At 48.0% G+C, this 11,301-nt stretch overlaps 3 protein-coding genes across 3 annotated transcripts; 2 read left to right on the top strand and 1 right to left on the bottom strand.

Moving 5' to 3' along the window:
- Window positions 1-3,030: 3,030 nt before the first annotated feature.
- On the top strand, window positions 3,031-3,351 carry LACBIDRAFT_314894 (uncharacterized protein; the record flags this gene model as incomplete). The annotated part of the gene is made up of 3 exons (XM_001889278.1): window positions 3,031-3,057; window positions 3,107-3,160; window positions 3,211-3,351. The coding sequence occupies 3 exons, from the start codon at window positions 3,031-3,033 to the stop codon at window positions 3,349-3,351; spliced, it is 222 nt and encodes a 73-aa protein (XP_001889313.1).
- Window positions 3,352-7,053: 3,702 nt separating this feature from the next.
- Window positions 7,054-8,315, top strand: LACBIDRAFT_334523 (uncharacterized protein; the record flags this gene model as incomplete). Its single annotated transcript, XM_001889279.1, has 6 exons — window positions 7,054-7,147; window positions 7,564-7,712; window positions 7,885-7,907; window positions 8,032-8,069; window positions 8,118-8,195; window positions 8,260-8,315. 6 exons carry the CDS (start codon window positions 7,054-7,056, stop codon window positions 8,313-8,315), a joined length of 438 nt encoding a protein of 145 aa, XP_001889314.1.
- A 223-nt stretch (window positions 8,316-8,538) lies between these two features.
- Window positions 8,539-8,953, bottom strand: LACBIDRAFT_314896 (uncharacterized protein; the record flags this gene model as incomplete). The annotated part of the gene is made up of 2 exons (XM_001889308.1): window positions 8,693-8,953; window positions 8,539-8,644 (listed from the first exon to the last, which is right to left on the bottom strand). The coding sequence occupies exons 1-2, from the start codon at window positions 8,833-8,835 to the stop codon at window positions 8,539-8,541; spliced, it is 249 nt and encodes an 82-aa protein (XP_001889343.1). The 5' UTR covers window positions 8,836-8,953.
- Window positions 8,954-11,301: the final 2,348 nt, after the last annotated feature.

Consider the following 11,301-nt stretch of genomic DNA (forward strand, 5'->3'; position numbering starts at 1 on the left):
CCAACACTTCCCCAATGAAGAGCTGGGGTGAAGGGATAAAATTCTGACATAAAACAACAAACCCATCCAACATACTCTCAGATGTGATAATAAGCCTCCAAAGATTATAAGCAGGGATGTTTAGAGTAACATTCCCAATCTCTCCCTGGAGTGAATTGAAATTAAATAGTGCACATGCAAGAGGGGAAGAAAACAGAAACCCAAACATGATGATGGATAGATTACAGAACTAAGTGATTAGATCAACCAACTATAAAATTGTGATAAGTGACCCACCCAATGATAAATATTTTCTGACTGTAGAGCAGAGCTGATAGATTCAACCACAAAGAGCAGGCAATGTAAGAAAGTTTGTACAGAAATAGAATTTACACCTCTATGTATGTGCCTACAAACTGGCCTCTCAAGCAAGAGAGCATTTTAAAATATGTATAAAATACAGAGAAATATTTACCCAGAGTTGAGGAGGGTAGATGAGGTCAAGCTCAATATAAAGATGTGAGGTTCAGAGTGATTATATAAGATTTGTCATCGCTGAGTCAGCTGAGTCAGCCTTACTCAGCCATCAAAAGGCTAAAAACATTGTGCCATTCTATATAGATGATAAGCATAAGTAGTGGAATGCAGAGTTGACGTCGCAGCCACTAAAATGGGTCGCGACGTTGTGGCCGCTAAAATGGGTCGCGACAACTTGTCCGCTAAATCCCACGATACAGAAAATCTGCGAAAGTTGTACTTTGTATTGCTTTCTGTCGTGAGGGCCTAACCAATCGGGTGGACTTGGGGCAGACTTCAAATTGAGACTAGTGTTTGAAAGTCCGGTTCGGTCCGGTTTTTTGATGCCCAGGGGCATTAACCGTAACCGTAACCGGTCTGCCTTTTCCCCAGAAGTCAAAAGACCAGACCAGACCGCAAAAAGACCGCAGACCGCGGTTTTTTGCGGTCTATAGACTGGTTTCAGTCTGCATCAGTTTTAACCGGTTTATGACCGGTCTTTAGGCCAATATTTTAAAATTATGAATCGGTAAATTTATTAACATCTCTAATAGCTTCAAAACGAGCCCAAGAACGTTAAATTCCGTTAGGAATTGGTGCTTCTATAAAATAAGTCTGGTACATCTATTATTCCCAAACGTAATTTACATTTTAATTCATATCTCTCTCGTTTTTTTACCAAATCGTACGTTCTTGGGTGCGTTTTAAAGGGTATTTAAGAGGCTATAAAAGACCGGTTCACGTTAACCGGTTTTTTTGCGGTCTTTACATTTCAAAAATAAAAGACCGTAACCGCAGGTCCGGTCTTTTGCGGTCTTGGTCCAGTCTGGTTACGGTCTTTTTCCAGTCACGAGACCGGACTTCCAAACACTAATTGAGACATACGTCCTGTTGAATTACCTCTATACATGATGCCATACCTAATTTCTACATAACAGAGATACCATTCAGTAAGAAGGAGATTGAGATTCTCACACATTTTGGGAATTTTACAGTGTTCCTCAATGTAAAAGATCTGGTATGTACGTAGTCTGGGCCTTGTGGTAAGGTCAACATGGGCGTAAAAATAATGGTCACATTTTGTTCCCACGGACTGTGTCGCCTTGTTAATCAGTTGTGCTTCGTCGACGAATTATACGTGTTTTCACTGGCAATAATGCCTGAAACACCTGCAACCAAAAAGTTTACATTCAACTCTGCAGAGGGGTGGGCCCTCTCCCGCCAAATCCAACATAAACACGTCATCTGGTCCACATGACTACCAACTTCAGGGCATTACCTCAATGCTCGACGGAAACAACCTCCTTGCGATCTCGGCAACGGGATCAGGGAAATCTGCATATATGTACATGCTTATGCATGTCATACTTGCTATCCTGGAGGATCCTACCCTTTGTCCATCTGCGAATTTTCCCTCCAATCCAGCCATTCTTGCTATATATCCAACAACTGCATTTGAGGAAGACCAGGTATTGGCTCTTCATACCTCTAATGTCATAAATATACTAATCCTCAAATCTAGGAACAAGCTGGGAAGGACAGGGAATAAGGAAATGGAGAGAATGAGCTATTTAAAACTCCATTGTAGTTCCAGAATGGGGTAGGAGTGATCGGTGCAAGAATATTTTGTTGATGAGGTGTCTCAGGTGGGATTGGGGCCGGTTTCACGGACATTGAGCCATGGAAAACTCGAAATTGCAACCTCTATTTCTGTTTGATCTACAAGACGTGTCACGCGAAGCGATCACATGACAACTTTTTTTTTAACGGGCTGCCTTGAACCGTGGGAATAAATGCCGTGAGAATAATCTACGCCCATGTTGCGGGCGCGTTTGAAAGCAGACTCCATATGACAGCTGAAGGCAGAACGATAGGCCAAGCCAGATCGACACATGCACAGGGCGGACCCTTAAATTTTCAAAGTGATGTGATGGCTGAGGCCGCTGAGTTCTCACAGGGTGTGAAATTTCAACCTCCGGATTGATGACACCCTATACCACCATAAAATTTGAGAGTCCGCCCTATGTTTGTGTCGATTTGGCATGGCCTATCGTTCTGCATTCAGCTGGAAATTGATCGACTATCATCAACTTCATATCGGAGTCTGACATCGGGAGACTAATATGTACGGAGCATGCTATGTGGCCATCAAGGATTTGAAACTCAGTCAAAGTTGTAGTGGGTGTGTCGACGGTCGGTTGTAGCAAGGGCATTTACCTGTCAGAGTTGATTCACTAAGGAAAGTTGTCGTGTGGTGAAAAAAAGTGTTACGGCGTAGCGTTGCGGCCGCGACGTCAACTCTGCATTCCACTAGTATCAACTTCAAGTGTTCGCCAATTTATTCAGAAGAAACAAGTCCACACGCGGCTTGCGGCTTGTTTGCCAATTTACAAGTCCAACTTCACGGCAACGCATGTAGAGTTTGGGGTTCTCCTTAGGTCAAACGGGTTATTGGTACGCATTTTAATCTCATTTTGGGACTTTGCCTGAACTACGACATATAAAAAAGGCACTCTTACATCACTACCCTCAACCATGGTTATGCGAGCTATGGGCATAACCGTACGTCCTTTCCTCTTCCCCAACATCCAGGCTTAATTCGCCATTAGAGATGAACCTCTCACACGTCATCGCGTCATCACAGAGTTCGAATCCATACACGAACGTAGGTACCTCTTCTCTTTCCAATACCCCACCTAACCACCCTCAAAACAGGTTTCGTGTCCTATCAATACTTCCTACACGTCGTCCCGACAACCTATATCGCCCCTCCAAACGCACCAATACACCGTAACGCACTACTCCCGCATAGGCATATTCAAATTCGATCTGGACCCACTTGTCGTCCGGAGCTAAAGTGGGACCTCAGATCGAAATGGGGCGGGGGCGGACTCTGGGCTTCGACCCACGAGCGGCAAGATGGTTCCTCATGGGAGTGGCCGGGTTTTGGAAGGGTCAAGCACGTCGCCGTATGCTAGTTACACCAATACGCTGCTTACGGGTGGGTTCCCTCCCTGCAACTGCTCCTCAGGGTGAACAGTCCCTTTGTGCGGGCTCCTCGTATTCGCACCTCTTTCTAATCATATATGGCTACCTTGGGCAAGACGACCCCAATCCGAAGATGGACACACCTCATAAAACGCCCTTAAAATATGCAAAGTCCATCTAGCGACCTGAATAGCGCCGGCCGAAATGTTTTTTCCCTGATTAAAGACCCATCTGCGGAACCGCCCCCTTTTGAAAGATGCAGGCAGTCTACGCTTCGGCTTCCCTCAACACGTTGCTATAAACCCAGTTCTCCGCACTTTTCTGTGACAAGCCAACGAAGCGAATAGGATGCGAAGAACGCCAAACAGTGCTCCTCGTGTTTCTTGTAGGCATATACACCACCAGCCATGGTGGCAATTCCTGCAGCCGAACCACCAGCGATCTATGACGCGATGTGGGTCTGACTCAACAGATGTGTCGTGTCACCCGCCTCAAGTTCTTCCTGTGCTTTTTATCATCCAACCAACCTTTCTTCTCCTCGGCATGGGGTGCCTCTGTCTTACGATATAATCCTTTTTTGCCCAACCCTTCAGTGGCAGCCGGACATGGAGGGATTGACCTTGGGTTCCCTTTGGCACCGGCAGTATACGCGCTTCTGCGAGGTTAAGGTCGAGCGGTGGGTTAAGGTCGGGCGGTGGACTAACGCCGTCTTATTCGCACTTGCCGCCTGCTCCGAATCCTGTGATTACTACGACTGAAAATGAGAGTGGGGATGTAAGCCATCCACCTAGAAGACCGACACCTGTTGGGCCGAAGAAGGACGATCGACGTGGATGGGGAAGAGCGGCCATCCTGCATATACTGTATGTATTGGGCTTCTTGTCGATTTGTAAAACTCAAAATCAGCTATCATTGAAAAGTCTCGTAGGCGAAAACATTGATATAACATGTATGCAAACGTGCAACACCTGAATAAAAGACAAGAGCGGAAAACACAGGAGACGAAACACAATCCGAAAACCACTCAAAAACCTTCCTCGCTCGCACCAACAATCAATCCTCAACCCCAATCATCTTCCTAACTAACGAATCCAACGTCCTCGTCCTCAACCATCCCTCCAGGCTCAACACCATCTCATTCTTCGTCCCACCCACTACAATCGCCGGGTTGCTCTCTACATGCGCAGATGAATTGCGTCGAAGCGCAGCACACGACGGGGCGCTGCACGCCTCTGGGATCAGCGGGGAGGACGGGCGTATGAGGTATGCTTCTGGTATACCTTTGGATAAATCAGCATCAGAACGTTGCGAGAGACAAAGGGGAAATGCTCATACTATCAATGCAAACCTCACATCCCCACGGAACCTCAATATCCACAACCCACCCACCCCTTCTCATTCACCCTCTTATCCGACGTCGTCAACCCGTTCATGTCGATTCTGGTATCCGCGATGGAGAGGCAACATATTTTTGAGAAGAGGAAGATGGCGGGTACGGATGTATTGTTGATGTTGGGGTTGTTGGCGAGTTTTAGTTGGGTCAGGGTGCGTTTGAATGGGATGAGGTATACACTGTGTGTGAGAGAAGGGCCCGTTAGTAAGTATAGAAGGAAGGAGGGGAGGGAGGGCGGAAGGAGGGAAAGGAAGACAAGACTTACGCTTGACTTACGCCTCGTTTCCTATTCCTGTGTTATTCAAAAAGAGACTGTAAATCTTGGGGAGGTGGTGGATATGGATATGGATGAGGTCGCAATCGTGTACGCTGAATGAAAGCTCGGTTATTGAGACGAAAGTGTTGGGGGTGTTGAACGCTGCGTGAATGAACAGGCAGGATGGAAGATAGGGCGTAAAAACAGGTCTTTCCGGCATAACTGAGGCCATTATCGTCATAAAGAAGATTTACGAGGGATATACGCTCCACGTCGGTATTATTTACGCAGAATGTCGAGGAAGTGGAGTGGACGCGGCGGGCCGTTCTTCTTTGACCTTGCACCATCACCGGCACCCTCAAATGGCAACCCTCACAGACCTCCCTCACTCACTAGAACCGGGCAGGAGGATGACCTGGCTCAGACCTGGTCTACAGTTCCAAAGAAAAGCATCTTGCCGCTGAACGAAATGAGCAAACGCCACAACAGTCTCTTTCTCGAACGTACCTTTACAGTGTCTTTCACTGCCGTTTGCACACATGAATCGTAAATTTCGTGTTTGCTTCTGTTGTCCTCAGGGTTTTTTTGTCACACATTGGCCCAGAACGGATGAGTTTTTCTTAGGGATCTTGAGTGAACCAGCGTCCGACCTCACTCTAGCCCTTGCCCATGACAACTCAAGTCTCTGGATACATAATCATCTGGCATGAAGAAGAATCCCGTTCTCCTCGTGAATTTGCTGACCTGCAGATGTTCAATTTGCAGTGACAAAAAACCCTGAGGGTAACAGGTACAACAGAAGCAAACACGAAATTATGATTCACGCTGTGCAAACGGCAGTGAAAGACACTGTAATCCCCAGGTTCCCTCAACGGTACTTTACGTGTGCTGCGGTCATGACACGCTTTACAGTCCTCGGTCCATCCCTGTAACGTGTCCATGCACCCTCTACGCCGACCGTCCACCCATTACATGCTCTATTAGATCCACTTCTGCTCACCACGGGATCCACGACGAAGAGATACCGCAAGGAGCTGCCCAAGATCCTGATGTCAATGAACGGCGGTGGCGCGGCGGAAGTGGAGGAAACGACGATGTGGTACGCAGTGTCGCATACAAAGGCCAAGAAGGAAAACTGGACACGTTCCGTGGTATCAGCGAATGACGAAATTTTAGATCGGATGGGGAGGTGAGGGTGAGTCATTTTTCACCCGTTTTCTTCGTGGCTGAGGCTAATTCGTTGGAAGAGTGCAGATACATATTATTCTCTATCTCTTGGAGCTATCACTACCCGGACCCGCTCCAACCCCTCCAGCACCTTTGAAATTGCCAAAGAAACGCAAGCGGCCTGTTCGTCCGCAGCCGGCTGTCCCCCTTCTCACCTTGAAAGACAGTCTGGAAGTCTTCGCTGTCAATGTGTCAGTTAGTTGCCCGCATTGGCTTGTCGGTTTTGTGCGATATAAAGGACGGGCGCGACTGGATGCAGATATGCTGCCAAGACGTTATCGACTCTCAGTACATATTATGTCCCCTCGCAAATCATACCAAACTGATTATGGGGCTCAGATCAGGCATAACGCGGTACTGCCAGATTAATGTGACATCCTCCGGTTCAAAGTCTTCGCAGCTCTTGTCAGACCGCGCATCAGCCACTCCACGATCCACCTCCCCTTAAGTCTCCAAGACTCCCCAAAAATCAACCCGCGTCCTATCTACTTCTAGACAGCATTCCCCGGTACTTTCCACGACCTCAAGCCGCAGTAACACAACGAAACCACACGCGACTACACTTGCCCGTTCTCGCTCCCTGTCCATCTCTCTCGAGCAAGAACGAAGACAGGAAGAACGCGCGGGGAGCGTGGGGTCGATAAGAAACGTGTGTTAAACAGCGAGGTTAGCATGTCGCGCGTTGTTCAAGCCCATGCCCAAGATGCAACGGACGGAGGGCAAGAAGGAGTTAGCGGTTGGGAAAGGGAAGGAGAAGGCGGGTGGGAAGACGACCGACCTCGAGGGACGTGGGTGCGACTTTTGTGGAAGGGACGCCTGTTAAGCCGCGTGCGATGTTTTCTTCGCGGTTTCAAGTGCAATGCTAGGTGGATTCACAACCGACAGGAGTCAACGACTGGCGACCGGTCGGTCTAGTTCGTCTTCATATTGGGCTAGGAATGATTGGTTTTGGGAGGTCCAAAATGGGCGATGAGGAAGCTTTGGAAGACTCGGGCAATTCTCTCCAAAAACAATCGTTTTTGCCTATTTCGTCGTCGGTCAACTCGATATCTTGGACTCACGCGATGCCGTTGTCTGCTGTGATTGTGTCAAAACGAGCCAATGGCATCGCTTTCTGGGCTCTTTGATTGTTTGACATAAAATCACTCGGACGTTGCGCAAGACCTGCCAATCACCAAAATCGTGAAGATACTCTTCCCTCCAGCACGAGAGAAGATCCTCGCAGTTCGCGCCACCGCGCCAAAGACAGTCAGCCGGCGTGGCAAGGCAATCTTCAGAGCCTTGAAAGCCGAAGTAGAAACTATGCTGGTCCTCCTCTCGCATCTGGCGAGTGGGTCCTTCGTGGAGTGCCAAGTACGTTCTGCACTCGTGTTGGATATCAGACTTTCGGAACTCGGCATGTATTATGTCTTTTTCCCTTTTTTTCTGGTGCTCATGCTCATTGAATTTGTTTTTCCTATCGGGTACAGGTACGTCAAGCGCCGATATGATGCCCACAAAGCTATGGAACTTCGGCTGGCCATAGGGGCTTATTGTCAACAAGCGATGGTATGTTGTCTTTTCCTCGGTTTCTCGATATTTCATTGATCATCTGGCGGTCGAAATAGATCATCGGAGGTCGTTGTCTTTTTATCTTCTTTCTCTATGCGGCCTGCTATCAAACGTGGTACAGGAAGACCGCTGAGGGCGCGATGGCCGCGAATACACGAGGTATGTGCTTTCAAATCAGTATCGGGAGCACATATTGACAAACGCCAGTTTTGCCCACCGTTAGTCTTGGACACTTTGAAGACTTGATGACGTTTGTGTATGGGTTTTGGCTGCTTTTGTTCAAGTGTGCGTCAAGAGCGTCCGGGGTCTGGATTTGGGAATGCTGCTACTGGATATGTAGATTGTTCAGGTTGGAGAAGTATTGGAGGACCTGTAACTAGGCTATGGTTTTTGCCCCATTGCTGAAATTTAGCCGAATTTTTCGATGGGATATCTATGAAATTAGTATACTGAGATCTTAGGATTTAAATGATGGCGGCTCCTCTTAGGAGGACTAGTAGTCTCTAGCCTCGAATGAGAATGTATTTTTCCATGTTTCCCTGTGATAGATAGACGGGTAGAAGGATTGCATTATAATAGAGAGACATACAAAAAAGGGGGTAAGTATGCATAAGGAAACCTTTACTTATCATAAGCAATGTGTAACAGAACAAAATGGGAAGTATTCGGAAAAAGAAGAGGATTGTCGATAAAGAAGCTGAGGCAATAATGATAATGATGATACAAGAAGAATCCTAGAAAAACCGTAAGACGACGTTGAAAAGGAAAGATAAACTACCTACCATAAGGATTGAAAGCCCAACTTGTCGATTAACAGGTGCAGTTGGGTATTCCGGAGCTCATGAAAAGATGCAGTACGCATTATTCCCTCTTCCACCTGACTCTTCGTCAACGGGTATCGTAAAGATAGTGTTGTCCTCAGCATCCGCAGAATAAGTGCTGTATGTTGTGAACGCGTCCATCGGTAGGTGTTGAAGCAACGGGAAATGCGTTAAGACGTCAAGAGGGAGCGTACTGAGAGGATTTGGCTGCTTTTGTTCAAGTGTGTGTTAAGAGCGTCCGGGGTCTGGATTCGGGATCGCTGCTACTAGACATGTAAATTGTCCAGGTTGAACAAATGTCCTGTAGGTTGGCTGGGAGGAGTATCGGAGGAGCTGTAACTAGGCTATGCTTTTTGGGACCTTGATGCGGGTGGAGATGGACTTTCCCGCATAGCCGAGGTGTTCGACGGGGTGTTATGGAACAGCACGGTTGTTGTAACTGCGGTCCATCTTAGGAGAGGACTGTATCTCTAGCCTCGAGATGAGAAAAGAGGCCCCCAGCCCTAAATGACGACGAAGCAGACCGTCCAGTCGCTTGTCGTTGACTGCCGGTTGTGAATTCAGCTAGGATTGCACTTTAGACTGCGAAGAAGACCTCGCACACGGTTTGGCCGGCGGTTCCTCCACCAAAGTCACGCCCACGTCCCTCGAGCTCGTCTTCCCACCCGCCTTTTCCTTCCCAAGTGTAGCCGCGTGTGGCTTCTTTGCGTTACTGCGGCCTGAAGCCGTGGAAAGTGCCGGGGAATGCTGTCTGGAAGTAGATAGGGCGGAGGACGGTCAGCGGTTAGGGTAGACGGATCGTTCGGTGGCTGGGGAGGTGGCACATTGGTCTGGTAGTACCGCCTTGTACCTAATTTGAGGCCCAGAATCAGTTTGGTACGATTTTTGAGGGGACAAAAAACGTACTGAGGCTCAGTAATGTCTTCGCGGAATATCTGCATCCAGTCGCGTTCGTCCGTTGTACCGCGCAACTTGCTTAACAAGCCAAACTGACGGCTAACTGTCACAGCGGCAGTTTGTCCATGAAGACTTTCAGATGGACTTCCAAGGTGAGAACGGGGACAGCCGGCTGCGGACGAACAGACCGCTTGCGTTTCTTTGACGGTTCCGAAGGTGGTGGAGGTGTTGGGCGAGTCCACGTCCGGTCCTCCTCCTCGGCCTTTTCATGCGACACCGCCTCTCCATTTCCCCCACGCCAACACCGTTCATCAGGATCTTGGGCAGCTCCTCGCGGTATTTCCTCGTCGTAGATCCTGTCGTGAGCAGAAGTGGGTCAAAAGCGCGTGTAAGGGATGGATGGTCGAGGTAGAGGGTGCGTGCACGCGTCGCAGGGATGGACTGAGGAGGTGTAGAGGCATTATTGACTGTGAAGCGTGTCAGCACCGCAGCACACTTGAAATGAAGTAGATGGAACCTTAGGGAGCCGGTACGTTCGGAATCTTGTGTTTCTTCGTTTCGGTCGAAGGGGAAGAAGTCAGTTGAGATGCTTTTCTCTTCAACCGTAGACCAGGTCACCCTTCTGCTTGTATGTAGAGGTCCGTGAGGTTGCCATTTGATTGTGCGACTGAGAGAGGGCAACTCCAGCACAAACGGAATTCCTAACAAACATCGTCATCATGTCTGAGATTGAAAGGTGTGCTCAACACGTGGAAGTATTGGGGGTCTCCGGGCGTCAGGTACTCGTTTCTTTCCTTCGCCCACTTCAGATTCCTTCCATCTACCAGTGTCTTCTCCACCTGAGCATGAGCGAAACGAATATTTTTCCGGGCGCTCGTGACGTTGTCGTGAGCGGCACAATCTATGCAGCCAGCACCGTGCGTGAATCTGTCGGGTTCTAGTTCGTAGAGCAAGCTGATGGCCTGGATTTCTCGCAGATAAACATCTATAACAACTTAGCGATATCTGATGCGGTAATCCCCCTTGTGCCAAACCCGAGCACTCGGTTCACAGGTCGAATGGAGATTATCAAAAAACTCAAGGAACATTTTTTCGCTAATTCCACGGATGGTGTTCAGAAAAGAAAGTACTTTCTACTGCATGGAATGGGAGGTATTGGAAAGACTCAGATTTGTTTGAAGTTTATTGAGGAAATGTCTGATGAGTGAGCACATTATCACATGTGCCTGATCTTTGTTGCTGAAGGCTGCTACCCCCAGATTTTATACTGTTTTCTGGATTGATGCATCTTCTGCTGGCAGCATTCTACAGGGGCTTAAGGGCATTTGTCTTCTTCCTGAAGCTAAGGCTTTGGTATTGAATGGGTCACCTGAATCTGCTCTGCACTGGATTGGCTCTCTGAAAGAGAACTATCTCATGGTCTTTGATAATGCTGATGTTCTATCTCCTGCTGAGCTAGAGGGATATTTTCCACCTGGTAGATGGGGAAACATTCTGATCACTAGTCGCAATGCTAGCATGCAATGCTTGACTTTGCAAGAGAATTCTCTTGAGGTGACACAGTTGGAAGAAAGGGATGCTATTGTACTACTTCTGAAAGCTAGCTGTTTGAGTATGGATTTTAAAGCTGAAGCTTCTATGGTTGTGACAGAGCTATGTTGTTACCTCTTGCT

Source organism: Laccaria bicolor, genomic scaffold (assembly GCF_000143565.1).
Source record: "Laccaria bicolor S238N-H82 LACBIscaffold_65 genomic scaffold, whole genome shotgun sequence".
In the NCBI taxonomy this organism is placed as follows: domain Eukaryota; kingdom Fungi; phylum Basidiomycota; class Agaricomycetes; order Agaricales; family Hydnangiaceae; genus Laccaria; species Laccaria bicolor.